This window comes from Chiroxiphia lanceolata, chromosome Z (genome assembly GCF_009829145.1).
Source record: "Chiroxiphia lanceolata isolate bChiLan1 chromosome Z, bChiLan1.pri, whole genome shotgun sequence".
Taxonomy (NCBI): domain Eukaryota; kingdom Metazoa; phylum Chordata; class Aves; order Passeriformes; family Pipridae; genus Chiroxiphia; species Chiroxiphia lanceolata.
Window position 1 is genome coordinate 1,204,630 of NC_045671.1, and position 25,241 is coordinate 1,229,870.

Consider the following 25,241-nt stretch of genomic DNA (forward strand, 5'->3'; position numbering starts at 1 on the left):
ACAATTCCACCCCTACTGCCTCTTCTTCCCTCTGCCCTCTAAGCTGATCAGTAAGGGGAAGGGATCAGAGGACGAAAGGAAGGAATAATATAAATGTGATCAGTGGTGTTTCAGGAAGGTAAAAGGTAGTTGTGAAAACCTGCCCAGTTTTCTGACAGGAGACTGCTGTGGTGTAGACAAGTCTTGGAAAGGAAGCAGTATGAGTATCCCACCTTGGGGCTATTTTAAATCTAGGGTGAATAGTATTTAGAGAACAATTATTTAGTGGTAAATCATGTGCTGGAGAATCTTAAAATAACAACACCTGTACAGCCAACCAAGGCATACTGTGCTTTATGTAGAAATATTTAAGACATTGAAATTTGTGGGTTTTTCTATATGTTGTTTGAATGAAATAGTGTCAACTTAGACATGCTATGTAATTGTATCTTATTTTTCCTTATCTAGTTGAGAAGAATCCTCGGACAGGAAACCTTGGGTCATTGATTAAAGTCTTTCTTTCTAGAACCAAAGAATTAAAAATTTCAGCAGAATGTCAGAAGTAAGTCTCTGGAGAAAAAGCTTGTGTGCCATAATTTTTTAAATGTTCCTTTTGTTGCTAGCCCTTGAATTTTTTCCTTTACTAATTAACATGCTCACAGACCAGACCTTGGAATTCTCTTCTATTGTGGTTTGAAGCAGAACAAGTGTCTAGTACTTTTCCAAACACAGAAGATCAAGTACAATAGTAGATAGGTTGCTGATGAAAAAGACATATTTGTGTTTTAGATGAACATATTTGTGTACAAAATGGTGTAAGTTAGGATTACTACTGGTTTAGAGCTGTTTAAAAATCACCTGAACTTTTTAGCTCAAGCTTAATGAATAAGCCAGTATTTTATCTTGGAAATGTTTAAAATATATAAATAATTAAAGCACGTATAAATATATAAAATACATATTTATAAATATATGTATTAATATGTATTGAGATATTGCTTTCATGTCATGTTGTGCAGCTGCCACTGGTTTTGCTTGCCCCTTTCAGCAGTAGGAAAGAACTCCAGGAGGGTACCTGTGCAGCACTGTGGGGCTTTTGCAGGAGTCTTTCCGTAGTTGCTCCCCGACACCCATAGATAAATGTCCCACTCTCATCAGATCTGAGGCTGCAAAAACAAAACTTCCTTTTTGGTGCCCCCATGCTCCCAGGACTGCCATCAGTTTTTTTGCTTGTATCTGGAGAAAGAAGTTACTCCTGCCTGGAGAGCTTTTGCTGCTTTAATCCAAAGATACCTCAAAAGTGGTAGTTGGCTCTGTGCTGTTGCATGGGCTTCCAAGCAGTTACTTATTGGGACTCAAGAAAATGTAATGAAGCTATATTCCCCTTTCAGGCACAAAACCTGGCAGATATTTGTGTGAGTTGCATAGGAAAGCTGTATGGTGCTTATGAAGTCCATAAATGCCTTTGGTTACCTGAAGGTTATTTGACTGGGAGAAGGGATAAGGTTCATGGAGCCAGAGAAGCTTTCAGGTCTCAAATCTGTTGGAACTTTTCCAGTGTCTGGGTGCCTTGAGTCCATAGTGTCTAGAAACCTTCAGATGTTTGCTGAACCATCAAAGACTAATACTTCTGTCAGCTCTGGTGTTTGTAACTATAAATGTTGTTGGAAACAAGGTTATATTTTCTGTACTACTTTTAAATACATTTCCATTGTGTTTCCAGTTTTCAATTGAACTCCTTGCTTGAGCAGTTTGGATTTTCCTTGCTTCAGCTCCAGGGGCTTTGTCTACTCTGGCACTTATTTTCTTGTGGTTTTTGATGTATGCTTGCTGGTGAAGCATTACTGATTCTTGTTTGTTTCTGCTTCTTTTCTAGCCACCTCTTTATCTGGCAGGCTCACAATGCACTGTTCATTATTTGCTGTCTGCTGAAGGTATTCATCAGTCGAATGTCAGAAGAGGAGCTCCAGCTTCACCTTACTTATGAAGAGAAAGCAGGACCAGGCTCATATGGTAGGTACACACTAGTGTAGCAAACAGTTTGCTAGTGAAACAAACATCCCATGAGAAAATAAAATGTTCTCATGTTTGTAGATGTGGCACTTAGGGAAATGGTTTAGTGCTGGACTTGGTAGAATCACGTTAATGGTTGGACTACTTTAAGGGTCTTTTGCCTTTGACCCTTTGGGGTCTAATTAATTCTGTGATTCTGTGTTTTGTTTGGACTAAGAATCCCAAACTTTGCTTTAAAACTAGGAATTAAGTGCTAGAGGTTTGGATTAATTTGGCAATTTTTAAACAGTTGTTCAGAAATGATGCTGTAGACCTACTTGTCATTTTCACACAGTTTGAAAGATGTTAATGGTCCTCTTCAGAGGAACAGAACAGAACTGGGGTGAAGCTGACTGTATACTAATGTTGGAACAGCAATACTGAAATTTAATGCTTCTTTTCACATATTTTTCATAAACCAACAGCGACCATGGAGTGGAGTTAATGCAATTTTTAGAAATCTCGTGAGGGAAGGTGACAGTACTGTGATTAGACTTGATCCATTGAAAAGGCAGCTGCTGGGCAAGAGTTTATACAAGAGTACAAGAAAAGCCAAAGAATTTAGGCAGAATGTTAAAAAATGGGTGCATCTCCAGGAAATGGAGCATGTATTACACAAGATGGAAGATGGCAGGGAAGATGCTCGAGTAATCCAGCTGTTTTTTTCCTGTTCTTTCTTTTTGAATAAGTATAATACGAATGCATTCAAAATCAGATTACAGCAAAAAGACAGTGTTAACACTGCCTGCCACAAACCTTTGTGTAGCACTGTATCAGGATGCTCTTACAGAGTTGCAAAGCACAGGATGGATAACGCTGGCACAGGAGCCTCGGTTTCCATCTCTTTTTTGTGAGTCCTGGAATCATGCAGGTTGGAAAAGCCCTCTACGGTCATCGAGTCCAGCCGCTAACCCAGCACTGCCAGGGCCGAGTCCAGGCACTGTTCAGTTTGCAAATGCATGCTGTTTACCCCATAAAGGCAAGAACATCTCAGAGTGCTGATACAGTGTGAGTGGATTGTGGGAGGACAACCAGAAGGATCTCACTGTGGATTTCCTGCAAGGGGGATGCACGTTGAGGACCCCGAATGGCTGCTTGCTCACTGAGCAGTGAAAACTACTCGTTGAAGTCTGTTTAACTCCTTGGCACCCGCCACTGCTCTGGGGAAATCAGAATTCTGGTGCCAAAAGATTAAGTGCTGCATGTTGAAATGGTTTAATGTATTTAAATTGTGATGAGTGATCTCCAGGAATGAAGTCAGCTCGCTGATGCATTAGAAAGGAAAACCTGCTTGTAATAAGCTGTTCCCGCAGACTGCTGTGGGTTAGTTCCTGGACTGGAAAAATGGCCCACTTCTTGCTGCAGTGTACAGCATAACCCAGTGGGATGGGTGGAAAAGCTGATACTTTTGTTAGCTTGAACCCCTGTGATCTTTATTCCTTGCCCTGGGAGTTCCTCGCAGCGTGGTATGGAAAGTGATTCTTGTCACTGGGGTAGATCCGTGTTTATACTGTGTCTAGTAGCACTTGACTGTAATTCACAGTGACATTTATTAGCGATAATTTTGTGCATATTGGTGGCAAATGTACTTAGCAATTATCTCCGAGCAGATTGTTCATGGGATGTTGTTGATTAGGAAGGTAATTGTGTGTGGTCTGCTGGGGAGGCAGGAAATGAGCCGCTCCTCGGCTCCTCCTCGTGTTTCCAGCTGGGGATGGTTCTCTTGTCCTTCCTCAGGGTATTGAGGTTCCTAATGGGATGAGTTTACGCAGCCACTGGGTTTGGCTCCTAAAAATTTTCACACAGGTTTTTCAAAATATCTGTAGATATTTTGATAGGGAATAAGGTGACTACCTTCCTATAATGAAGTCAAGTGTAGCTTTTTTTAAGTTTTATTTTTTTACTTTTTGGAAGCTTAGACCATACCTGTTATTGCAAAGTTGATGTAGATTCACAAGTAGTTTTACTGAGGTTTTACCGTATTTGGCAAACATGCTTTTTAAAAATTACATTCTTAGTCATCCTTGCTGGTTTTTTGTTCACTGGAGCTTGACGTTATTTATAATTCTTTGATTGCAAGCATGCTAAAACAAGCCTTATAAAAGACGTTATTATATCTACTAGATAATGTAAATAAAATGCCCATATAGATAAAAGCTTTAATACAGTGTCTGAATTTTGAAATTTCCTTATTTCCTTAGTGCCTGGTGAGTAGGTACTGAAAAGAACAGCACAACCACCCAACAACACAAACAACCTCTATTCCTGTGATCCGTTTTCATGTTTTGTTCAGTCTCTCAGCTTTCTGAGAAAAGGTAACTGTTCTTCTCAGGATCATCAAAACTCCTTCGGAAGTCACACTGTGATGGTGTTTGTTTGCCTGCTTAAACTGTGAGCATCACATTTTTATCCTCCTAGTTGGATAATATATTCAGTGCCGTGTTCCCTGAGTTTAAATACAGCACCTGGTTGCTCAGAGCACGTTGGGATGCTCACGCTGCAGTCAGAGCATCAGCACCTGCTTGGGATATTTGATCTCCTCCCAGATTTTGCAGTTCATATGCTTTGCCTGTTTCTGAATGTCCTGTTTGTGCTCTTCCCTGCTAGACTGTGTTTTAAACTCAGAAGAAAGCTGTGCAATTGTGTTTTGTGTTATAAAATGTGGGTTTTTTTGATGTTTGAGCGCATGGATGTGTTGTAGCTGACCATTATAAAGTTGTAGTGAAGAAATTGCACAGCATTGAGTCCCCATTAGCAGCACTGTTTTTTAATTTACTTCAGAAGAGTCATACCATGAGTAGAAATTTCTTCCTTTTGACAGTTTTCACACGATTCTTTATCCCGGGAAGTACAGCCTTTGCCTCTTCATCCATAATTGGGAATTTGCTTATAATTTTGGAGGATATTGCATAATTTTGATTGCATGAAAATTCTTACTGAGACTTAAACTATATTCTTTTAAGATTCAGCTAAAAAATCCCGATAATAATAAATCCCAAACTGGACTTGGCATCTATTGATCTGAAGCTGGAGTTAGTCTCACCAACGCAAATCATTCATCTTTCCACTGTCTGCATCCCATTATTGCTGCACAGTCTTTAGCTGTGTTGTGATTCAGAGGTGTAAGAGAGCACATGCTGGGTATTGTATTCTGAATCAGACCACCAATTCATTTAACCTATTCCCTGAGCTGTAGTAGGAAGCTTTATCCACTCTCTGTGAAGAAGTTTTTTAATCACAAGGCTGCTGTGGGCTGTTCCTGGTGTATTAAAGCAAGTAAGAGGACTTAGAGGAGGGAATAAATAACAACACATTTACTGCAACCCTTAAATGATTTTGCAAGTGTTCAGCTGTCACATAAAGGAAATGAGGGATGGGAATTAATTTATGTACTTATTATTAGGACTCTTAAATGGAAGTTGGGAGTTCCTGAGAGTCCTCAGAGCTGAAGATCAACCCACAAAACCCAAGGAAGCCTTAATTCTGTTCTGCAACAAATGATTTATCTCATTAGTTGTGTCCAAGTTCTGTACTATCTGTATGAGCAACAGGGCAGAAAACAAATGGCATCTAAGGTGAGGATATACCTTGCTATGCCTGAATATCTTACTAATATTAGGCACATCCAGCTGCTACAGCAGCTCAGATCAGGTCTTGGCAATGTAGTGGTTTGGTACTTGAGAAGAAAGACTGTTATGATGTTGGAGTCTGTGTCATGGCCAAGGATGGAGCTGGTTTTGCTAGAAGTGGAACCTCCTGGCATGTATAGTTTCTTCTGGATAAGCCGTTTTGCCTGTGCACTGTGTGCTAATCCAGTGTCTGAAAGGTGTGTACCTTTGGAAAAGTGTGTGTGTGTGTGTATAAAAAAAATTATATATATATATAAAAATATATATATTTATATAAAATATATATTATATATTTTTATAATTAGATATATAATATATAATTAATTATATATAAATATATAACATATTATATGTATATATATATAAAATATATAAACCAAACCAAACAAACCCCACGAAAAAGTAAAAATCTAGCAAATTACCTGCGAATTTAAATAATCCATGTGTTTGAGGACTTAAACATAGCTGATGTAAAAATGGTACTTTAGCATAACTGAACATTTTAAAACCCGTGTGTGTTTGCAGTTCTGCAGTGGAGTTTGGAAGATGCACCTATGATTCCTCCCTCTGTGAGTCTGCTCTAATCTTATCTGGACAGGTTCACCCTTTACTTATTTCCCCCAAGGCTTTTACATGTGTCTTTGATCCAAGTATGTGATCTATTAATGTGAATGAGTCTTGTGTGTATTGTCTTTATCCTGCTATTGAAAGAGGCATTGTTTGTCAAAACACAGAGTGTTCCATGTTTATGGCTCTCTCTCACGTTATAGATTTGGCTTGTATCCTCCTCATTGTCTTGGCAAGATGAAAATTAAACAAGAATGCTGTGCCCCAATGGGGAAAAGGACACATTAATTATTGTAGCTGAATGACATTGATTACAGCAATTAAGCTTTTTTTAAAAAAAACAAACCAGACATCGTCTATTCTGTGTGACTGTGCTAACCCAGTATTTTCTTCCTTCATTTTGAATATAGTCTTGGGAGAAAAGCCTTTTTTCGTATTCAAATAACATTATTCTCTCTTCAGATGAGTTGTGTGTGTAGTATGATGGAAGAAACAATATCTTAAAAACTCATTCACTTTGCTTTTTTCATCCTTTTTTCTCAATTCCCTTTACTCTGTTGTCAAGAGAAAAAAATTAGGTACCTGCTGGGAACTAGCAGAAGTTTTGCTTTATAAGCATTTTCTAGATTCAGAAAGCCTCAGGAAAATGTCACATTCAAGTTACTTTAGAATACATTATCTGGGCTCCATTCTTGGCTGTGGTTTCTGTCCAAGGTTAAATACTCCGAGCAGTTCTCGGTTTTTACTAACAGGAGCTGCATTGTGTTACTCATGAGGGATTCTATATAAAGGAAACCACGTTTCCGTGATAAAAAACTGATTTCCTTTAGAATGTGCAGTTCACTGGGTGACAATTTTTAATGTGTTTTTAATAAATCAGTTGTGGAAAGAAATAATTTTGCTTTGTTGTGAATATTCCCCCCGGTGTGCTTCTTAAAATTGAGTCCCGGGCTCAAGAACAAACTTGGGTTAAACAGAGTAGAACTGTTGTAACCTGACTATAATGTTGTGTTTATGGCAAGACTTATTTATTGGAAAATACAAAATAAACAGGCATTTGGGTAATTATTTTGCTGCAGTGCTGTAATGCAGGGGATAAACTATGCCTGCTCTTAAGCCATTTGCCACCATAAACCCCTCCACTTCTTTATGGTGCTGTGAGTTTCTCTTCATAATTTTATTTTTGAAAGCAGAAAAAAATCCTGATGAGCCAAGAGATTTATCTTCTGGGTTTTTTTTAGTATTATGTGAAAACTTCAGATGGTTTAATAAGCTTTTTCCTCAGTGAGTCCTACAAGTCCTTTTTTTGCTGTTGCTTTTAAAAATTGCAGTGCTGATGTAAAATACCACCAGTTTTATTGCTTAGAACAGCTGAATGTTTTAAAATAATTTTGAATCATTTCATGCATTTTGCCGCATTGTGTATGACTAGAGAATAATTTCTGTTCCCTTAAAATGCACTTACTTGTCATTGATATGTGTAAAACCTCTTCAATAAATAAAGATATATTCATGAAAAAACCTGTATGTACATTACTCAAGAGCAGCAGTGATGTGCTCTGTAGCTGCATTCTTTTGACAAGTCACAATTTAGAATATTCAGTGTGTGTTAGAAAAATGAAAGTGTTTTCTATCTGTCTCTGATTATTCTCCACTTGATTTAGCACAAGGGGGGAGGAAAATGTGTGAAGTGATGGGAACTTTGAGAGATTTGACTGTGGACCAGTGAGAAGTCAGTAGTGATTATAAAACTGTTAGTAATAATACTGTTTAATATGACCTTATGCAAGTAGTAAAGTAAGGCTTGATGTGCTAAATATTAGCATACTCCTGCAATACCAACATCTCATTTAATTCATGCACGTGTTATTGGTTGTTTGTTTTATGTAAAAAAGTGAAGACATCACCATTTTCTCTGGTGATAATCCCAAGTGCCTTCTATTTCAGGATAAAAATCCCATCTCCTTTAACAGGTAGAACTTCTCTTCTAGTGTTTGTTCCTTAATTTAAATATTGACTATGTGAATCTGCGTTTTTAAAGCTTTGTTTTCTTTTGGTATTTGAAAATCAAGAAATCTTTTGATGTGATTGTTTTCAGGAGCAGAGTGTGAAGACCTCATAGAAGAGTTGCTGTGTTGCCTCATCCAGCTTATTGTTGAAATTCCACTCTTGTAAGTTGGCTTCTTTAATTTTTTTTCAGCCTTCTTGTATAAACTGATCATTTGAGACAATATGAAACTTGTAGTGATGGGTTCATAGTGTTTAAATACTTGCATGTGAATGTTCCACATGATGGTGCAGTACTGATAATGATACCCTGCTGGCAGTGCCAGCCCTGAATGTTCTGTTGGCAGAAGTACACGGTGAGCATCTCACACACACTTCACACCATCAACAGAAGTTATTCCATATAGTTTTGCAGGAGTTTTGACATTTGTTTCGGGTACCTCTGTCAGGACACAGCCAGCTACTGGTGGAAGGGGTTGTGCTGATGGTACATTGGAGGTGTCACTTCATCTCTGGGGGATGCAGAGAGGTGAAAACTAAAGTTCTTCTGCAGTTGAGTGAGGTTTTAAATGGCAAAAATAAATCATGCCACTTATTTGGTACTGATTTCTGAAATACCAGTGAATTGATGTCTGAGGAAGAGAAATGAGTAAGTGGAATGTTTCTGTAGATCTGCAGATTTGTTTACATGGCTCTTTTTTTCAGGCATCTGCTGTATTTGAGAGATGTTGATTCCACATCTCTCTGGGATATGTGACATAAACCATACTTGAGTGTTATATGCAGGGGAGCTTACTTTGTTCTTCGAAAATAAGTGTTCTTCCATACCTGTTCTGATGAGTTTTCACCTCCTTTTTCCCCAGGATAGACTTTACTAAAGATAGTGTTAGCAGTGTCTTTAGTGTTAAATTGCAATATAGTCTGTGCCTAAAATGCAGTGCCCCAGTTGAAGATTCTCAGCTCTGAAAGAGTTTCAGATTGTGTGTTACAATCTCTGCTGGTTTTGTACTTGGAATTGTTCTTTTGGCTGGAGAACTGACAAAGATGCAATGCTTTTTGAAGCATTCCTCTCATTAAATACGGCTCTGTCAACATCACAGGAGGGTTTTGTGTAGGTAGTGTGTAATGAGTTAGTGGTATGATTCAGTGTCGTTCCGCAGAGCTTGTCAGGACTTCCTGGAACAGATACACTCTTTGTTCGGAGCAGATTAGAGGAAGTACAAAGGGCTGAAAGGACTGTGATACACGGGCAAGTTCATAAATCCTTCAGGGTTTTATTTGTCTTTCTTGGAAGTACCAATGTGTGCGTGGAGCCCAATATCATTTATTCTGCCTTTTCTGACAGAAGAAGATTTACTGGCGTGATTGTTCTTCACCCCTTTCAGCAGCTGAACCTGCCAGCATCTCTGTTCCTGTGTTAATGAAGTTGCTGGGAGTGGAAGCAGCTGTTGAAAGCACTTGGTTTGCTGTATAATCTAGTGATAATAATGGCTTATTAAAGAAAGAAAAGTTATAAAGCCTGTCCATAATCTTTAATATTCATCTATATCAAAAACTTTTCATAAAAGACAGATGTGGAAGATTTTTGTTTTGTTTTGTTTTCTTAGCTAATTTTTTCCCGAAGTAGCATGCTGCTGAATTATTAATAAGATACTAACAGTTTAAAAAGCATATATTATTGCCTTGTTTACCATTAGAATATGTTTAACAATGTGATATGGCCTTAACTAAAAATTTTATTCCTATATCATCAAAGGGGAGGTAGGGTAGGGGAAAGGAGATATGGAAAAACCTTTGTTTCTCTAATAGACAATCCAAATTTTTTTTTCATAAAGATGTTTTAAGATATTACTGCAATACTGATTTTTTTCAGGAAAATGGTCAGGATCGTTTTAGTAGTGAGTTTACCTTTTCCTTACCTCGCTCTCCCTGAATCACTGTAGATTCTTTTCCAACTTTGTGTCAAGGGGATAGATAATTTCTGTCTTTAGCTGGAATAAATCAAGAGAATTACAAGCCTAGTATGTGAATTTGGGGAAGGAATAGACTGAGTGGAATACATGAAATATTCAAACTTGTAATAATTTCTGTGTCAGACTTAGGATCACCTGCTAGAGGACAGGCAGCTTTGGGAGCTTACAGTGGCACTGTAAAAGAGCGTGTGTCTGTAAAGCTGCTATTAAAGATGAATTTTTGTTGTGGCAGACCATTAAAATCTCTGTGCTGAGCCTGTCTTTGAAGTGTCGTTCAGAATAGCAAAGATTTTGTTAGGACCATTCAATAGCCTTAACAGGATTGTCACAATTAGTGTGTCCCTTGGGCTCTGTAGATCCAGTTTGGTGAAGGAGTGGATACAGCTGGCAGCTGCTGTCTTATTATATTGCTTCTCTGCACCCCAGTTTAAGCTTCTGTTTTTGTCCTTCATCGAAACTTTAACATTATTTCTAAAGCGGGGAAGACCCATCTCCGTGCCCAGAATGCAGGAGGAGAGGTACCTGTGCAACAGCACTCCTTGCTTTTGGACTGGTTCTGAGTGTCACATCAGGTGCTTGGGATACCCGTGTGTGGTATTTTCCAGGGAGGGCAGCCCTGGGGAGAAGGTCCTGGGGGCTGGTGAGGGAGAGGCTGGACATGGCCCAGCCCAGAAACCCCCATGCCCTGGGCTGATCCCACAGCAGGGGCAACAGGGGAGGGGGGATTCTGCCCCTCTGCCCCCTCAGGTGAGACCTCCCTGCAGAGCTGCCTCCAGCCCTGGGGAACAACAGCACAGGGACGTGGAGCTGCTGGAGAGAGTCCAGAGGAGGCCACAGAGATGCTCTGAGGGCTGGAGCCCCTCTGCTCTGGAGCCAGGCTGGGAGAGCTGGGGGGGTTCAGCTGGAGAAGAGAAGGATCCAGGGAGACCTGAGAGCCCCTTGCAGGGCCTAAAGGGGCTCCAGGAGAGCTGGAGAGGGACTGGGGACAAGGGATGGAGGGACAAGGACAAGGGGAATGGCTTCCCACTGCCTGAGGGCAGGATTAGATGGGATACTGGGCAGGAATTGTTGTCTGTGAGGGTGGGGAGGCCCTGGCACAGGTTTCCCAGAGAAACTGTGTCTGCCCCTGTATCCCTGGAAGTGACCAAGGCCAGGTTGGGTGGGATTTGGAGTAACCTGTTCTAATGGAAGATGTCCCTGCTTTAAGTTTCCCCCCAACTCAAACCATTCCAGGATTCTAAGTGTAAGAGTTTGGCCTTGGCAGGGACACTGAATTCATGAAGGCTCAAGTCCTTCCCAAGCATGGGCAGAGCTTGCTCACCTCTCAGCTTGCTCTAGTAGCAACCCTGGCAGAATAAGCTCATTTCTGAGTACAAAACAACCTACGGACATACTTGGAAATTGCAGGTGGGCAGCCTAGCTCAGAGCTGATAAGGAAGGTGGGGGATGGGGAACTAGATAAATGGCAAATGTGTAACCCACCTCTCTGTATCCCTTATTATGAAACGTAATTGGTTTTTGTTGGGAAAGGCTGCAGAGATGTACAGCAGAGCACATTTAGGAGTGTCTCAGTTTTCTACAATGAATTGAAGTATTTCTCAAAGTTAGCTTGTACTGGAAAAGGCAAATATGCTTTAAGGCAGAAATAGGTTGCAGAAGGGACTCTGGGACTGTGCAACATTTTAGTGCTGTGTCTGAGAGGTATTAAAAAGATCTTGAATTACCTTTTTGAAAAACAGGCTGTACTGCTTTGTACAGAATGCCAGGGAACAAGGTTTCAGGTTTAATTTTATAGAAAATACAGCATTATTGCTTTTCAAGAATTAGACTTATACAGTCCCTTGTAACATTTGTGTTACCGTGTGTCGATGTTTGATTTATGATTCCCTTGGGAATGTTATGGATACTCTGCTTTTTCTTTGGTTTTGTTAATCTTAGCACTCAAGAGTGTACACTAATGATTAAAACTGCATAGTTGGCAAAAAGATGCAACATTAGTATTTAATTTAATTGTATGACTTTTATGTAGAAACTGTTGCTAACGTTTTGTTGCAGGATAGAGCTCCCAAAGCTTTGAATTATAAAGGCTTCTTTCAGCAGCTTGTTAAGAGCTGGTATCCATAGCTGAACATCTGGTTGTTATCAGTGCATTTTCACTTCATTAAAAACTATAAATGCATATGGGGGAAAAATGAAATACTGTGATCTAGTTACATCACTCCTTAGTAGCACCCTGTGGTGCCAGTACAAGTTAGTTGTATTCCTATTACATTCCAGTATTTTCTGTAGTTACAGCTGTTTTAGGTGGCGGTCTTAGTTGTTTGCAAGTTTAAATGTTAATGTTTTGACTCATTTAAGGATGCTTGCTGTGTTTCGTGGGAACTTGAAAGTCGAACGTAGGAGGGAAGAAGGGCAATATAATTGATTAAAAAGCTCTACAGAATCGCTGCAGCATAGAAACGGTGCTGCTTGCAGAAACAGGGAAATGTTCAGCCCTTTTTCCTTGCTAGTTGTGAGCAGAGAAAAGGATAAGAACTGTTTTTGTCCTACTTCAGGAGCGTCATATTTTAATGCCTTTTTTGTTATTTTTGAAAGAATAGGTCAGAATGCTGCTTTTTAAAGAAGGTCTCTTCAGGGAACTTTTACCAAGATTGTGGGGGCTCCATTGTTTGAAAAGCTATTTGCCTTTTGCATTTTTGGTGACTTTGTCTAATCACCAAAGGCAAACTTCCATCTGCTGAAACTGAGGTGGAAGGTACCGAAAATACTGAAACTCAGAGAGATTTGTGTTGCTTCACTTTGAAGAGCCTCAAAGTTTGAGACTGTTGTGCTCTGTTTAGGAGGAGTCTGATTCATACAAAGGGAGTTTCATTTGCTGCTGCACCTTGGGGTGGAGCAAATAGAACATATTTATGTATTTGGAAGATTTTCTTACTCACTCGTATCCTTATTTCTGATGGCAGATGTGTGGTGTCTTAAGTGTCTAAAGGTCCTGAATAGGAAAACCTTTATCTGTATCACATATTCTTTGTTCTGTTCTAATTTAGTTTTTATTATAGAGTTCGATCGCTGTTTCTCCATGATCAGTCTTTTCACTACAGAAGTTTTAACCAAAGTTCAACTTGCAACAAACTTTCTAACCGCCGAGCATACTATCAGGGGTCTGTACAGTTCATCATACGTTGTGCTGTGTATTCAAATTCCTAATAATCTGCTTTCTGCTATGGTTTTCAGCGCTTTTTTTGTAAAAGGTGATCTTGAAAAACCCCGGCTGCAGGTATTTGGGTCTCAGCAGCAAAGGCAAGGAGAGACTGTGGAGCAGGTCTGCCTTTCACTTAGGCTGCCTGGGTGGAATGCAGGACATGATTCCTGTGGTCTGGCTCTGTCCAGAAGCCTGTAGCTTTTTGATCACCTGTGTCATCTTCTTCTCTGTGGCTGCCTCTTCCCTGTGGGTTGGAAGCCACACCTGGGAGTCACTGCAGCTGTCCATTTTTATGGGAATTTGGACTGCTCTTCTGTGTTCTGGTGTTTGGAAAGTAATTTCTTTTGATTAGATTTAGTGGATATAGCTAACAAGACTTATTGATATGAAAAGTAAATACAGAAGAATATGGATTCTCTGTGCAATGTTTAAGAGTCCAAAACTTTTTTTAGTATTTTTAGTCTGTAGAGGGAAGAACTGAATGCTGATGAGGTGAAAATGGACAAAGTCACGTAGTCTCAGGTGGTTTAGGAACAGGTCTGGGAATAAAGGCTCTTGAATCCAACTGTTATATTAATCCTTTAGGTACTGCCTTGAGAGTGTTTCCATACTTTTGATGATCAGAGAGCTGGAGCCCCTCTGCTCTGGAGCCAGGCTGGGACAGCTGGGGGTATTCACCTGCAGAAGAGAAGGATCCAGGGAGACCTGAGAGCCCCTTCCAGTGCCTAAAGGGGCTCCAGGAGAGCTGGAGAGGGACTTGGAACAGGAGATGGAGGGACAGGACAAGGGGGAATGGCTTCCCCTTGGCAGAGGGCAGGGTTAGATGGGATATTGGGCAGGAATTGTTGCCTGTGAGGGTGGTGAGGCCCTGGCACAGGTTGTCCAGAGCAGCTGTGTCTGCCCCTGGATCCCTGGAAGTGTTGAAGTCCAGGTTGGATGGGATTTGGAGTAACCTGTTCTAAGGGAAGGTGTCCCTGCCCATGGCAGGGGGTGGAACCCGATGATATTTAAGGTCCCTTCAAACCCAAACCATTCTGGGAGGTTTTGTTTCCTCACTCTCATTCTTCTCCCAGTTGAGAACACCCAGTGTGGGGAGATGCAGTAGGAAGTGTCAGAGGTACTTTCTGCTTCCAGTCAGTGTTTGTTGAGTGCCCCTTTGGGACAGCTCCCAAATGTTTGGAGTCAGCTGTAATGAGTGTAGTGCATTATCAGCTGCCACGGTGCCTATGTGCCATCAGTGAGTGTAAAATTAGGAGTGACTCCAAGAGGAAAGATTATGTTCTCTTTGAGTTGTTGTACTTGTATCCTGAGACTGATAACCAGATACTCGACTTGCTTTTCAGTTTTCAAAACTGATCCTATTCTCTGTGGTGACTCCTCTTTCACCTTTCTGATGGGCCCTCAGGAAGCAGGGAAATGAAACCTGGTTCCTGTATGATTTGAGAGTTTTTGTATGAATCAGCCCTTTTGGCAACTCTCCTAAATTAGAAAATGGGTTACCTTTTAACCTTTTAATACTCGGAGTAGACAGCTCTGGCTGGGTGAAAGTTCAGCAAAATATTTGAACAGGGAGGGGGCTTGGTCTAGGGGTGGGAGTTGAAATTCGGAGTTGGGTTTCTGACTGTTCTGGCTGTTTGCTCTGTAGGTGTGAAATCATTTACGAGGTCTCAGCCTCTCTGTGCTGATATAGAAAGAGCTGCATTTCACTGAGTAATTAAAGTGTTTACAGCAGCATGTGCCTTCAGAGTGTTAATTGGAGTTCCTAGCTGAGATTTTCCTCTATGGTGCCTCTGTGCTTCACCTTGGTTCCTCTGTCACAGACCTCTCTCTCGCAGGCAGGGAACAAAGCTTGAATGATTGGGAGCACAGAAAGCACTTGTGAGCTGTGCTTGGCCTTGGAGAGAAGCCAGCAGCAGCAGGATGGTGACACATAGGGAGATTGTTGAGGTTCTTGGTAGGTGATGCTGATAGAAGGTCATCCACATGGTTTTGAATGGAAAAAGCAGATGCCACGGGTACTGGGGAGCTGAGGTTTTAACAGGACCATAGTTCTTGTTCTGTTCTATTTGGAAGCAGAAGTTAGGCTAAGGTTGGATGGGGCTTGGAGCAACCTGGACTAGTGGAAGGTGTCCCTGCCCAAGGCAGGGGGTGGACCTGAATGAGCTTTAAGGTCCCTTCCAACCCAAACCACTCTGTGATTCTATTATTCTAATTTTTGTCTTTTGATTTAATGAGTTATTATCTAAAGATTGCTACAATTCAAACTGTATGTGGTTGTTTAATTTAAAAGTGTTCGTTGAACTGATCTGGCATCATTTGCTTTTGGAAGGAGTTCATTGATGTATCAGTTTCTCACCGAAATGTAGATACTGAACACGTGTTAAATACATGCACAAGTTTATTGTGTCAGTACGGGGGAATATTGTGTCTTGGAGCTCAAGTTGGCATTCTGTGAAGAATCCATAATTTAAGATAATCTCAGATATATATATGACATGTCTTCTCTTTAGAGAGTAAATGTTTATACGTAAGGTTTGTTGCCAGAAATCAGTTTTAACGTGGGTGTCATGTGCAAGAACCTGGACCTGTTCCATCTGGTTCAAGGAACAGGCACTTGCTTTGTGTCACTGAGTAAAATATGCAGTAGAAGGACAGCTACCTGCAATAAGGAGAGAACCCAAAGAGAGAAATGATTGCCACCATTTCTAGAGTTCAGTCTGTACCAGATTCTTTCCTCGTGAGAGATGAACATCTTGAGGGACAAAAGAATAATATCTGATAGCTTTCCCACCTCATATGCAAATATATCCTCCAGTGGAAAGGTGAGAAAGAGGAAAAAATTGAGGATAACTGTTGAATCTCTGAAAGAGAAAATCTAGAAGCAGCAGAAGAAAAAACCTGTGTATGCTTTGGTGCACTGCTCTATGAAGTCCATTTACCCAGAACATGAGCTTTATCTGAGTTTGTTTTATATGACACTTGAGAAGGGGAGGAAAAAAAAAACCAAACCTCAGAAGCTCAAAACAACATGCAGTTGTTCTGGTTTTCTGAAATAAATAGCTAAATAATTTTGACATGTAATTGATACATGAGTTCATTTTTTCTAGTTTCCTTCTTATCTGCAATCAGTTTTAAGAGGAAGTTGAAGATCAGCATAAATTCCATGTAAAGGCATTCTGTATGACCGATAGCTTTGAACAAAAAAAAAAATAAAATCAAGAACAGGACCCCCTATTCTATAGTCTCTAAATATAAATAAACAGTATATTTTCTTTGAAGTTAAAAGAGGTTCCTGGTGGTTCTTGTGACCCTTTAGAAATGCTTGAGTTTCAGAAAACCATACATCTGACCCTTAGTGGAGAAAATAAGTTTGCTCTGAAGCTTTATCCTTGTGCTGATAAATTAAGGGTGACTGTAGCTGAGGGGTTACCCCAGATATCAGGGCCCTGGTTGTGTTTATGTCAGAGCAGATTTAATTTGAACAGATTCTACAGGTTGAGTGGAATTTTTCTGCAGTTAGATGTGCCCTGTCTGAGTTTTGAATGGGGAGAAAATTAGAATAACTCACTAACTCTGGCTGCATGAATTCAGCTTTCTGTTTGTTTTTTCTTTCAGAGTTCTGTAAGGATATTGAAAGCAGATTTTTTTCCCCCAAAAAATTTACTTAGTGCATTACAGTAATCTCTTTGCTTATTTTTTTAATGCTGATTCTTATCAAAACAGAAAATAATTTTATAACATTTCCTCAGATTTGCTATTACACTTGTATGACTTATCAGAAAAATAAAGGAATGAATGACTGAAATGGAGAAAAAGTATGATAGACTCCAAAGTTTGTTTCCTCTCTGCAGTGTCCCCCAGTACATATTGTAGTGTGAGTGTGTCATGAAATTACCCTTTTCATTCATCAGCTTGGGGTGGGAGACATCGTTCTTGTATTCTCAGCCTTGGTAAATAATGATGAGCTTCTGAATTTTATTTTTTTTTTAATAACTAAAAAGTATTTTTCCAAGCCGTTCTTTTTACTTTGATAGAAAAACATTTCTTTTTTTTTTTTTTTTTTTTTTTTTTTTTTTGCTGGTGGCTAAAGCTCTGATAATTTTTTTTATGTATATGTATGTCTTCCTTTCTTTGCTTGGGGTGAGCATGGGTGGTGGATTTCACAGCATCCCTGGTTTGGAGAGGGAGCGGGCGCCGCTCCCGGCACAGCCTTGCTTCTGGCTGAGGTGAATTTGCAGTGGAATCAGATCAGAGTGTAACCTCTGGCCTGATCTAATTATCATCATTTACACTGGCAGACTTCCTCAGGAGTGGGTAAAAAGTCAGGTAACTCACAGAAACAAAATGTAATTAGAATGGACTTCATGATTTTCAAGGAGCGTGTTACTCGAGCAGTATGTCTCTTCCTGACCTATAATTTGAGATGTTAGGGGTTCAAATACTCAAATCAGGTGAGAGGAAATAAAAACAGTGAGTTTGCATAACCCTCACTTTCAAAAACATTTTTGTATCAAGAGGTGCTGCAGTTCTATGGATAGTGATCTTGGAAATTGTGATTCCAGTTTGCCGTTGACTTTGAGTAAATAACTGCACTCTCTGGCACCCAGAAACTTCTTTTTACACTTCACAGTAATGCATGGTATTTACAGTGCATCTGGCAGCACACTAGAGAATATTAAAATATTTGAATGTGTTAAAAATCAGATTGATTTCTTCTAAATGAAACCCTTTTTGTTCTGATAGGGACCACACCAGTTCCCATCCTGAGACTAATGAAAATCTAGACTTGTCTGCATTTAATTTATTTTGGTTGAGGAGGTTGCACTGTAGTTTTTAAGTCATCATCGTTTGGAAGGGCACTTGGTTTTATGTTTATACCTGTTTTAACTGCTGAGAATAAAATTTTTGGAAGGAGACGTAACAAAGAAAAACTTCATCACTGATTAAACACACATGGATGCTGATTTGTTGTTTGGTGTTTGGTGCAAGGATGATACTGATTCAAGTCCTTCACTTCAAGTCCTTTACTTCATTGTGTTTTAAAAGGTTTTTTGCAGCCTGCAGTTTGTTATTGATTGCAGTAGCAAATGCCATTTTCCTATCCCTTTTAAAAATAAGACCTCTAGCAAAGTCATTATAGGCAGAGGTGGGAACAGAAAGCACAAGATATCCTAAATAGTGGGTCTCTCCTGAATTTTGCTGCACAGCCTTTCCTAATCAACCTTAATGAGCTTTGCTGAACTGTCTGCTGTCAGTATTTAACCATTGCAGCACATTCTTTGGGATTGTGTGTAATATCTTGAGACTTTCTACTTCACTATTACCTCGAAAATATAATTTAAAACTGAACAATGTATGTGATACCCTGAGCTTTTTGTACACTTGAACTAGCATTTGTGTATTATATTCCTTTTATAAGAGTCCACTTTTCCTGGGAGATGGAGCTCTGTTTGGCTAGATGGACATTCCCTGACTTTGCATAATGGTTTTGTGACAATTTTATTTAACAGGACAAAGGATGCACTCTTGAGAGATATTTATTATTTTTAGGAAGAAACGTACTCTGAAAATTGCAACTCTAGTGTTCTGGGCAATACCTCAGTGTTTTTACGTTGTTTTTTCTTTTGGTGTATAAAAAAAAAATACTTATATCTGAGAAAAACAACCCTGTTTTGGTATGAAGCTGTTCTGGGTTTCTTGAATTTGTTGTTTACGTGTTCCCAATTGACACTCTCTGTGCTACACAGTCTATAACTTCAGGTGAAGCTACCAAGTGTTCTTGGAAGTCAGCTTGTAAACAAACCCAACAGGCTAATCTCTGCAAATTTTCCCTTTTTCCTGCAGAGATATTACATACAGTATTTCTTTGGAAGCTGTGACAACTCTCATCGTGTTCCTCTCCTGCCAGTTATTCCACAAAGAGATTCTGCGAGAGAGCATCATCCACAGATACCTGATGCGTGGTCGATGGTATGTCCTGCTCTGGTGTGGTGCCTGATGGCAGAGCAAATGCTTCTAATCACTTGTTTAGGTTGTTTGTACCTGGAAACAAAAGGCAGCAAAAGTACATTTTGATAGAAGACTTGTTCTGCTCAAAAGAAAGAGAACACGAAAGCAAACACTTGTAAAGGCTGTTGGAGGGTTTCAGGTTTAAATCTCGCAGCCCAGACTTCAGTAAAACTATTTTGGAAATAATTTCTATTTTTGAGGGTAATTTCATTAACTTAAAACAGCATTTCCTTTTCAGGATGGTTCTTTTTTTTGATTCAGCTCTGGGGCTTTTCCCGTAACACTGCAGCCTAGAAGAACCCACATACCTCAGAAGTGCTAGAGCCTTCTTGCCATACAAATAAAAAGACAGTCCTTGGAAAGATGCGAATATGTGCTATGCTAAGCTGAAGGAAATACTTAGCAGGTGGTAAACTCAGTTATGTGAGTAATACCACTTATTCTGGCAAGTTGGTGGTTGTGTTTAAATGCTTTGTCACAGTGACTTATATGCGTTTTAGGCTCCCATTCATCCTCTTTCAACTTTAAGTTCCATGTGGGCAGATTTTTGATGAATATATTTGTTAATCTTATTTTCTGAAGTCACTACTACACGTAAAAGGGAGATACTGCTCTGGGGTGTCATGAAAGGAAGGGGGCTCAGCTTGGAGCACAGGGCAGACAAACATGAAACATCAGCAGGGTAGAGGCAGAGCCTCAGGATGTGTGGGGTCTGGTGATACTTAAGTCTCTGGACTGAAGGAATTGAGGGTTTGGGGGGAAATGGGGAATGTTTGGGAGAAGAGTTAGTGTGTGGCGTGAGAGATCTGGTTTGGGATTAGCAGGTACCTGGCCCCTAGGAAGTGGGAATTCAGTTCCTGGGAGCCCAGAGCAATGTGAAAAGTTGGAGGGGTACTGGTGTGGTGTCCCACCCCTGAGGAGACGGGAGCACCCAGGGTTTGTAGATGCTCATAGGCAAAAGGAACAGCAAAAGTCAGAGGGTCTGCAGAAACTCACAAAGCTTAGTCCCTGGTCTCCTGGTATGAACACATGGCAGTGGGTTTGGATAAAGGGATGGGGTGAGAGGGAAGAGAGACAGAGAGGCAGAGAGAGACAGAGAGGGAGATGGATCAAAGAGGGGGAGAGAGAAAGGAAGGGAGAAAGAGAGTTCACCAGTCCTGGCTCCAGTGTCTATTCAGCTGATGACATGTCCAGGTCCTGGGGCACCACCCGGACTTCCTGGTGGCACCTTTTAAGTTTTACCTTCCCTAGAGGGAAGTTTCTCGCTTTCCATGCAAATTAATTCTCATGTGCAGTCTGTTCTTCCAGACCTTTCTGGGAATGGGCTGGAGGCTTTGGGTGGTCTTGATCCCCCCCTACAGTCCGTGCCCGTTTCTCAACCTCATTCCTGCCCCTGTGTTGTGCTGATCTCCAGGAGCCAGGACAGGGACATGTGTGCTGCCCTCCCTCCACAGGGCCCCTTCTCCAGCCACATCCTGGTCTTTCTCACGAGGGTTGTTACCAACAATCCTTGGCTGGGATTCCCAGAAAGCCGTGGTTGGTTCAACAGCCAGCTATTGGTGTCTGGGACATACACATTAACCCCTTATCTTCTGGGCTTCTGCAGATGTTTAGAGGGTTCATCCTAACACAGCTCTTATCTTTTCACCTCTAAATCACACCATCTGTTTGCTTCTGTGGAAATCCTCCTCTGTTAGGAAATATTATGAACTTTTACTTAAACCCAACAAATTTTACGTGCATTTGTCAAATTCACTGATATGAAGTCGGTTGTTTCATTGGTCTTTGCAAATTCATAGAATTGTAGAATCCTTTAGATTGGAGAAGATCTTTAAAACTGGTCCAAGTTGCACACAGAGACAGAAATATTGTGGGCATGGAGAAATGCTGTTGTTACCTGTTCTGTGCAACCAAAGTATGGAGTGAAAACTGAACAAATACAATGTTTCTTTCCCTTGCATAAATATTTTTCCGGTTGTGTTTTGAGGTAAGTGAATACAATGATTCAACAAACTAAATGGTTTATTTTAAAGTAGTATTGAAAAAAGAAAACAAAAGGTGGTTTCCATGACCCTGCTGGAGTCTGGGCAGCTTTGCATGGGCAAAACCTTGGTGTTCTTTCCTTTCCAGTCTGGTCAGTGCAGGGGGAGAGTTACTGACTGTCTTTAATACCAAAACTCCAGCCTTTGCACCCTGCCTGAGCTTTGTCAGTTGTGAGTCAACTAAAGCTATTTTTCCTTCTCTTTCCAGTCTCCCATACACCAGCAGACTTGTGAAAACTTTGCTGTATAATTTCATTAGACAAGAGAGAAGCCCTCCTCCAGGGACCCACGTCTTTCAGCAGCAAACAGATGGAGGAGGATTGCTTTATGGAATTGCATCTGGGGTGGCAAGTGAGTCTGATTTTCTATAAATTGTGCTTCAGACCATATGAAGTATTGCCTTCTATGTGACCTCTCTTGCAAACACACCTGTAGCCCATTTCTTTTTCAGCAAGTGGTGCCAGTGTAGAAAAGCTGTCCACAGGCCTGCTTGGATTGTAATCCTTCATGGGCCATCTCAGGATGTGTTAGAATCTGAAGCAATTATACCTGCAGGACAGCAGACGGTGAAAGGATCACTTAGTCCCTGTTTGTTTTTTTTACTGACATATTAGAAAAGCCTCAACCAACAGAGTAGTGCCCTATTTGATAAATCACATGATTATAATTAATTAAAATGTTGGAAGAAATAGTTTTATGTGCTTGCTTTGTTTTTTATAATTACTCAGTGGACGAGGTGACCTGCTCTGTGGCTCTGCTTGGACTAGGTGGTCTCAAGGAGTCCCTCCAAGAGGGGTCCTGTGATGTAAGGGAGTGACCCAGATAGGAATTTTTGTAACACGTTTTAGTGAATTCCTTTCCCAGTAAGTTGACTAATATTTTTTCCTGATTAGTATGACTACTGATTAGTTCTGACCTTTCACGTGTGGACTGTTTGCTGTAGAGAAATACTACCTGAAAAATAGGAGAGACTGGATGCCATTCTTTGTTCAGAAAAAAGTTTCTCGTGTTTGGTTGGTGGTTGCTCTCTTCCCCACACCAGATGTGTTTTACTGGTGTGTGCATTACACATAAAAATTATTCCTGAAGGTTTTTTGTTTCCACCTAGTAAGAATAAAACATAATACAGTGCTAACAGTAAAGGTAGACGTTATTTTCCTTCTCCCCGATAAACTAAATAACGCTTTGCAAGTCAGCTGCTGTTAAAAACGATACTATTTATTTTGCTCTTTTGTGAAATCCATTCACTGGCAGTGTCCCGAGGGAATATTAAAGTTCAGGCCGCAAGTGGTCTGCCAGAAAATGCTTCCCCGTCCGTGGCAGTGCTCGGGGCTCTCCTCACGGAGGCAGTAAAAGAGCACGTCTGTCACACGCAGCTCCCGGTGCTGCTGGAGCACCATATCCTGGTCTCCAGGGCAGACCACTGCGTGTTTGGGTTGCCTTTGTAACATAAACGCGTCAGAAAGCGGTGGCGTGGTTTGCAGTGTGCTTAATCGACAACGAAATTAATTAAGTTGTTCCTTACAGTGTTTCATTCCAGGTACATTCCGTCAGGTACATTCTTTTCCTTCGTTTCAATTGCAAGAGAAAATGGCACTGAACTTGTTTTTCTGCAGCAGTTCTCAGTGTCTGGTTTGTAGTTTTGCAGTTCTTGCTCTGTGTTTTGATGCCTGTTACTTACTACCTGATCATGTCGTTATTATTCTGATCTCTTGAGTGTCTTTCTGCCTTAGTGCTGCCACAGGCGGAACAGCTTCCTTCCCCTCTTCTGGTTACTTGATTGATTTGTAAAGTCCATCCATACTGCCAGACTCCAGCCTCCCTCTGTGACACCTCTGGTTTCATATCACCCATAACTTTTTACTTGCTGTATTTCAAGTTTCCATTTCTTAATGCACACTCTTAAGGTTTCAGCCTACGTCTGTTCTTGTCTCTTCCTACACTTCCAGCCCCTTCACTCCTGAACCATTCCCTTAACAACTCCCTCAGCGTACGCCTACACTTGTTTTCTTGCTTCTTTCAGCAGTACCTGAAGTGCCATCTCATCTCCCAGTAAATTAAGTATAGTCATTTAAAGCTTTGAGAGGAGCAGCCTTTTATGAAAAGCTTTCTAATTTCCTGCCTGGGAAAGGGGAAAAAATAAGTACCACATCCTGTTAGAAAATAGAGTTGTTTTTTTTTTTTTTTTCTATCTGTGCCCAAACAGTCAGTTGATTATTTTTTATTTTTTTTAAATATTATTTGCCTGTATATGAAGTTGGACTATAGGTGAAACTTCAACACAGCAGAGTTGGTAGAGTAAATGGCATATTTGCCCGTCTAATCCCTGAATGATATCAAGTCAATCCTCTGGATAATGTAGGATGGAGCTACGTGGATAGAGTGCTGTACAAATCAGAATAGAGCAAATTTGTAGTCTGCTATGGAACAGAGGCAAGTTTTGAGCAATGAACAGCTGTGGAAAACTTCAGTGTAATTTCTGTATTGTGTTACTTTTGTGTGTTTTGTAGTCTTTACAGAATAAGGATTGAAAGAAGAAGGGAAGAATTGAAAATTCACTTTTATGTTGCTCAGTGCTTTTTAAATACCACATAATGCTTAAAATAAGTTTGCTGAAGTAGCCTAACTGAAATCTACTTAGGATGAAAGAAGCTGGGAGACTGGTTTTAAAAAACATTCATTTTTCATATGGAAATTTGAGGCCTAAAATAATTATTGTACTTTTACATTGTTTAACTTGATACTAGAGTCATCTGCGTGACCATGTATTAAGTTATGACTGTTTTGTAGTCGCTTACACAGCAGCAGGAGATCAACAAACTTATAAGCACTGTATTTTAAATCCACCCCCCTTTTCCTTCCTTGTGATTCAGCAGGAGTGATAATTATGCACAATATGAGCAGAAGTTTATCCTTTCCCACAGTTAACCTTCTCCTGCTTCTCATCCTTTGTAGCTTGTTTTTTTTCCTCTCATGAGCCTCCTTCAGTCTGAAACCACACAGCAACATCCTCACACCAGTTACTCCTGGGTTTGGCCACTGACTGTGTCCAGGTTATCTGTGTGCAAGCACCTTTCTCCGTCCTGGGTATAAAATACCTGGGTTAGAATCGTGTTGCCAGTTCCATGGCCCTCCAGTGGTTAAAGGAACAGTTGTGGGCTTAGAAGGAGGGGGAAAATAATGAATATAATTTTTGTAACTTCTTGGAGGACATTCTTCTATACTGAGTCAGCTTTGTTTTGTCTTTGCAGTCTTTCTCTGGGTGTGAAAATAATTGTAAAGTACTAGATGTGGTACAGTATAGTGAAGGCATAAATGACATCAACATGAATGCTAGTGAGGTTAGATATTAGAAACTCATTTATTGGAAACCAGAAATTCACGTTTTGTGGTTCACAACATACATTGAACCAACTTACTGTCGAAAAAAGTATTTTTGTTGGCTTTAAGTGCCCTCTTTTTTCTTTCTTGAATAATATTAGCATATGCCAGTTCATGGTCTGCAGTCAACCAACTTGACTTTTTGTGGACAAGCAAATTTTTTTTAATTAGTCATTTTATTGCTTGCAAAATAAAATCCTTGTTACAGCAAGGAACTGCCAAACAGATGATGTGCTAAGACAGGGAAATGTTAATGCTGCCCAAGACTATTGGAAAAGAAGTCAATTTAAATGGTTTCCTTTTAAATAGTTGATCCAGTTTATACTTTGCTATTAAAAATACCCCAAACACTTCAATTCGTCTTGCAGGATTAAGGAGTTACTGCAACAGTAAGATCTAA

The 25,241-nt window shown here is 40.3% G+C and overlaps 1 protein-coding gene across 4 annotated transcripts in view; it reads left to right on the forward strand.

The window, feature by feature from the left end:
- Positions 1-25,241, forward strand: part of DYM (dymeclin) — a 216,500-nt gene that overhangs the window by 23,570 nt on the left and 167,689 nt on the right. For all 4 annotated transcript variants that reach the window (XM_032675766.1, XM_032675768.1, XM_032675767.1 and 1 more), the window contains exons 4-8: positions 448-541; positions 1,856-1,992; positions 8,326-8,398; positions 19,254-19,379; positions 21,669-21,811. In XM_032675766.1, coding sequence (XP_032531657.1) covers positions 448-541; positions 1,856-1,992; positions 8,326-8,398; positions 19,254-19,379; positions 21,669-21,811 — 573 coding nt within the window. The remainder of the gene's footprint in view (positions 1-447; positions 542-1,855; positions 1,993-8,325; positions 8,399-19,253; positions 19,380-21,668; positions 21,812-25,241) is intronic.